This window comes from Drosophila tropicalis, unplaced genomic scaffold, assembly GCF_018151085.1.
Source record: "Drosophila tropicalis isolate 14030-0801.00 unplaced genomic scaffold, ASM1815108v1 contig_805, whole genome shotgun sequence".
Lineage (NCBI taxonomy): Eukaryota > Metazoa > Arthropoda > Insecta > Diptera > Drosophilidae > Drosophila > Drosophila tropicalis.
Genome location: NW_027173295.1, coordinates 52615 through 58614, shown reverse-complemented (window position 1 = coordinate 58614; position 6000 = coordinate 52615). Strand labels below are relative to the sequence as shown.

At 41.5% G+C, this 6000-nt stretch overlaps 1 protein-coding gene across 1 annotated transcript; it reads left to right on the top strand.

Annotated features, from left to right (window-relative positions):
- Nucleotides 1-4380: 4380 nt before the first annotated feature.
- LOC137579997 (uncharacterized) lies at nt 4381-5848 on the top strand. The gene has a single exon (XM_068293911.1). The coding sequence runs from the start codon at nt 4550-4552 to the stop codon at nt 5660-5662; it is 1113 nt and encodes a 370-aa protein (XP_068150012.1). The 5' UTR covers nt 4381-4549; the 3' UTR covers nt 5663-5848.
- Nucleotides 5849-6000: the final 152 nt, after the last annotated feature.

Genomic DNA, 6000 nt, shown 5'->3' with positions numbered 1-6000 from the left:
CTTCGTTTTTGGTTGCCTTTAAATTTGTCTGGCTTTGTCGTTGTTGCTGCCGCTTTTACAAGAAACAGCATCCTTTCGCCGTACCCTTACACTCGCTCGGCATCAGAGCATCCTACCTCATGCCGCATCTTGTCTCACCCAGGAGGAAAACTTTGTCTGCATTTTTCGGGGCGCCTTACAAAAAGCAAGTAAGAAAAACTTTTGCCTGCTTTTTGTCATATTAACAGCAGCTGCAAACGGCGAGTGGGCAGGGTAAGTGTGGGTAGTAGCGATACCAACGAATGAGATCGGAAAAAGGAAAGGATTTTGGCTATATGGTGCGGTTAGTTATCAGACAGACAAACGTTGATGTAGCATGGCGACTGCAAAGTGTTTCCTTCTTTCACTTTGGCCAGATATTCTCAAATCCAGTGTTGGTCAACTTTAGGTATATATATAGATATATATATATATATATCTGTATAAATGTATGTTAAATTATTGACTTGCCACTAAAGCAAAAGTACCACAAGGAATCTTATGGCACAGCGAGGACAAAAGCTGCAACACATTCCAAAAGGCAAAATCCTCATTGTGTGTGTGTCTCCAGCTACAATTTCCTTGGAGAAGAGTGCATTGGCGTCTGTTGTCCCTGCCAGCAACTCACTCACGCACACACACACACACACACACACATACACCAACAGAGAGAAAGTGCAGTGGCAGGCAGCTTCCTTTTGGCTTCTTTCAACCATTTTCTTGTGCACCCTGAAAATACACTGCCTGGCTCCATCTTCATCTCCACCTCCACCACCGTCTCCGTCTTCGTCTTTTCGTTATTATTTTTTTTCTTCTTTCTGGTGCTCTGCTGGCATGTGAATGTACTTCAAGCGTTTCCGGTGCACATTACAGGCGAGGACAACGACGCCATTGTTGGCAACCTCCAAGCCATTCCTATGACCCCGCCATATCTTCTTCCTATCCTCTGTCCTACTCCTTTTCGCTGTATCTCTTACTCTTTGTCTGCCTCCTTTTTCCTCTCTCTTTTTCTCTCTCTCTCTCTTGTAGTAGTAGAGATTCAGCTTTTTGTGCTTTCTTCACTTTACTTTACAGCAAAAACAAATTGTGGAAAAAAATTATCAATTTAATTTTGTAACTTAACTTCCGCTCGCTCACTGCTTGGCTCGACACGCCCACAATGCACCCACCCACTTTTCAAACTCTTGCTCCTCACTCCTCTCTCTTTTTCACTCCGATTCTCTGTTTTCATACCGATATTTTTTTCGTATTTTGCTCGCTTTTTCCGCCTTGCACATTGTTGACACTGCCAAGCGAACCCTTCTTGACACCTCTAACCTCCTCCTGGTCACGTCTCCCCTGCTGCTGCTAACACACATACAACACATTCCTTTACACCCACTCCCCCGTCACCCTGCTTGCCACTAACTCTGCTCTGCTCTGCTCTGCTGTGCTGGTTGCATAACAGGGTTTAACAAAAAATTGCTCGCTTGCCAACAGAATGCAACGTATACGCAATATTGTGCAAATTACGTATGCGTCGTGTGGGTAAATATGTTTCACTATATGTATATTTCTTTCTCTCTCTCTTGCTCACACTCTGTTTCAGTGTTCCTCTTTTACTTTTTACTATTTAAAATGCATGAAAAGAATAAGTTGGTATGCGAATTTCACATATAACGAAAAAAAAGAGCTTACAGCGGGCTCAGTTAACTAACTTGAAAGTCCTTAAAAATGTATGAATTCCGAGAGCACGACTATACTTAAATGGAATATAACCAAACCAAAATAATCAATTTAAATGAAATGTAACAAGTGCAATGGAACATCATTTCTTTCATTAAACCAACCAGGTTTGTTCCAAGTCCGATTTTATTTAGGTTTTATCAAATTATCATGAGTATAACCCACGATCAGAAAGCATTCTACATGAGTCTTAACGAACTTTGATAACTCTAGTTGTGGGTGGACATTGACTTTTTGGTGATGCTGATCTGGAATATGCATATATACTTTGTTGGATCGAAAAGGCTTCCACCTGCCTGTTACACGCATTAATGGGTAAGCCAACTGGTTAGACTGTGCGACCTTTTTGAAGTTAATCAAAACTTGGCTTGCCGTAGCAAGCTTTGCCGTTCTTTTTCGCTTGATGTAGTTTGAATTCCCAACTACTTTTAGCGTTGAAGATATGGTATGGCCATTACAATGTGGATTCTTCAGCGAAGTCTGCTGATGATAGAACTTGGTGGTTCTTATAGCTACACAGACAACCTGCTGACTTTTTGTGCTGCCTATTTATTGACCTCAAGCCCGCTAAAAGCCAGTTTTAATTCTTCGAATAGTTAATATTAATAAGTCGGCATCTTAGGCAGTGTATTCCAAATTCTATTGAATAAATAAACACACATCTAATTACATTGTTTTCTTCATTTAATTTGACATCAAAGGCGATTCATTTGGAATCGGAAACAAGAACAAGCCTGAAAGTTGACCACTTCGTATCTTTTCTCTCTCTGTGTAAGCATAAAATACAATTTTAAGTATTCCTCAGACATTAGTTGGGTTTATAGAGATCACACTGAACCGGAAAAAAAAAAGAATGGAAGCTCCTTGGGGGGAATCTCTTTTTCATGTCTTTCTCTTTTATATGGTGCGTGTTTTTTACGAGCCATGCACCCCCACACCGCCCTCACTACCTGCCCAACGCTTCTCTGTTTTAACTAAAGGAGATAGACACAGAGGTGGGTTGGGGTCGGGGGTCGGGTATGAGACAAGTTTCATTTTTCATTTATGGGGCAAACGAACGCAAATTTTTACTGCTGGCAATTTTGAACGTTTTTGCTATTTTCTAGTTTGCCTTTTGCCTCTGCCAAAAGAGTTTTTCTATTTTTTTTTTTTTGAAAGCGGAATGATTGCGGGGTGAAAGGAGACGGGTTTGAGGGCACCTCGGATGAGTGGGCGGAAGAGAGAGAGAGAGAGAGAGAGAAAGAGCGAGATGGTCGGGGATTTTATGCGTTTTTCAGGTGGCGAAGGATTTTGCGAAACCCACAAGCATAAAACATCAGTTTCACCTACAAATCCTGCGGCTCCTACCACCACCACTGCCACTCACTCTCCTCTTTTCTCCTTTTATGCCTTCTACCGCCTTCCCCTGCTGATGCTTCCGCTTCTGCGTTTTCTCTGTTTTCCACTTTACGAGCACTGAATACGAAATGGATTTCTACCTCCATACGACGTCTATCCTCGTTCCTTTATCGCCCCTCTCTACTATTATTCACTGTGGCAAGCCTGGCGCGTGAAATTGCCACTTGCTATACACGCTCCTCGCCTGTTCAACTTGGCCTCCGTTGTCGGTGGCAGGACATTTTGTTCCGTTCTGCCCTGTTTCCCGCCCAACAAATCCCCACACCGCCAACCCGCCTCGTCCCGTCCATCCATGGAAAGTTTATTTCATTTTCGCGCACATTGCGTTCAGTTGCCTCATCTCCTTTTGCCTTGCTCTTGTCCTCGCTTCTTTCATCAACACAAAAAATCATTTTCACCATCAAAATGCAAGGCAATAGAGGTTGTGGAGTGGGGATTGGAGGGCTTTAGGAGTGCGAATGGGCGTGGCAAGTTTACTTTACAATATGTGCTTGAGTTGTTGCTCCATTCCTTCTTCATTTTTTCATAGCATACTTTTATGGGCAGCTCCCAATGAAGAGAATTGCAATTCCATTCTCTATCCCTCTCTCTCTCTCTGGCTCTCGCTCTCTCCCACCCACACATATTTTCTTTCATTCTCTCAGTTAGCCAACATTTAACCAACAATGAATGAAGCAACAAAATTATACAACAACACACACACACACACACACACAAACACACATAAGAAAAAGAAGGCAAAAAAAGTTGAAGAAAAAACGAAATCCGGAAAAAGCTGAAAAAAAAGAACTCTGGCAAACAAAGAAAAGCACAAAACAAAGAGGGAAAAAGACACGGAAAAAAAAATAACAAACACGCCCACACACAAACAGGCTGACAGAGACGTCAGACAGAGGCAGCAGCAGCAAAGCAACAACAACAACAACAAAAAAATCTACACCCTACACCCTCCCCCCTGAAAATATGCAAAAGGAAAGCATGAAAAATCATAAAATAAGTAGTCGGAAAAAAGTTTCATCAATTCAGCAACAATAACGACCAAGCTGGAATCCGACTTGCAAATGCTCTTGCCATAAGAGCAAGATCCATATATATATTTAGGTCCTTTTCCAATTTCGATGACTCACGCACTTGCTCAGTCATTTTTGAGTTTTAAGTCAAAACCCGAATGAGGCTCCGTTGCTTACTGAAAACGAGAGAATAACGAAAAATATAGAAACCTTTGAAAATAATGTAATTGAACACTTTCATTTCATTCATCCTTCATCTGTGTTTACTCCAACAATTCCAGTCTTCAGTAGTCTTCGCAGTTGTAACAGTCTCTGAAACAAAATTATCAAAAATTTAGTTCCGACAAAAAAAAGTATCTGAAAGTTTGTATTTTTGTCTTGTTATTTCTAATACTTCGATGCGCGATTTGATGGAACACCACAACTTGTATTGGCAAGATCTTAGCCGTCGCGGGCGTATGGACTATTTACTGAACACTGGACACATGTCGGACTGCAGCTTTGTGGTGTTCGGGGAAATGGGAGAAAGGGTCATATTTAGATGCCATAAGTTTGTATTAATGACTGTGTCACCGGTGTTTGAGCGCATGTTCCAGGGTCCCTATCGGGAGGCGACTGCCTCCGAAAATATTGTCCTTGACGATGTTTTGGCCACCGATTTCATGGCGTTCATCCAATGCATATACCCTCAGGAAGCAGATCCGTTGGACGGCTATCCCTTGGCCATATTGAGAGCTTTAATTTACTTAAGCAAGAGATTTCTGGTAACTTACATGGAGAAAAGCTGCTTAGAGAACTTATATAAACGGCTGACCTATGACTTGGATCCCGATGAGGTAGTTTCGCTATACGAATATGCTTATCAGATTGATGAAATGGACATTTTGAAACGTGTAAAACAAAAACTCTTGTCTGATCCAAGCAAATATGTGAATTCCCCGGCTGCATATAAATTGAGCTATAACATATTTTACAATTTCATGAACGACTTTTTCATAATAATCAAGGAGAAGACTCGCTTTGACGTCATTGAACGTTACTGCCATAAGCTTGGATTCGATCAAAGCCCCATAACCGGAGCAAACGATTTCGTTGACCTACAGCCCCCGGAAACACATGAAATCGATCCAATAGACTTAAATGCATTTGATTTTTCCAAGTACTATCAACTGACCCCAATGCAACTATTGGCTGAACAATGGAAGGCATCGCCCCCAGTCGAAGTCAGCGGTGTCTTATTGCAGGCAACGGAGATGGAGCTCGAGGAAGTATACCAAGACCTGGAGGATGCTCGCAGGGAGTGGAAATTCAAGCAGCAATTCGCCGAGAAGCTTTTGAATTCTGTCAAGTACACAACAATGTCGGCTTACGATTTTTGCGTCGGACCAGGAGCATCTAATTTACTGAGCTGCAAAAAGAAATTTGAGTTACTATCACAGATTTGTGTGGCCGAGCACAAGGTTCGCGCTTTGCGTTTGTCGTCCAACCCCTTCGCCTTTTGTGTGTTGTAGTTGCTATTGTTACAACAATTTTGTCATTTTCATTTCGAACAAGCTCTAGATGAGAGAATATCACAAAAGTGGGTAATATGACGACGATGATGATTGTTCTGTCCAACCAAGAGGTCAAAAAATAAATGCAAGCTTTACCTATTGACAACAAGAACTCATAAAAAGAACCGCAGAATATATATAATATTGACCCCACAGATAAAATTTGTTTACTTCTATAAACGATAAGTAATTAAATTGTCCTTCGACAGCTTTTACGTGAATTGGGTTGGAGTACTCCAAAGACCAAAGACCTATTACACTAGTCTACATATACAGCAAATCAAGTGTCTCTAGTT

Coding starts and splice junctions, on each gene's coding strand:
- LOC137579997 (XM_068293911.1), top strand. CDS start 4,550: ATGCGCGATTTGATGGAACACCACAACTTGTATTGGCAAGATCTTAGC.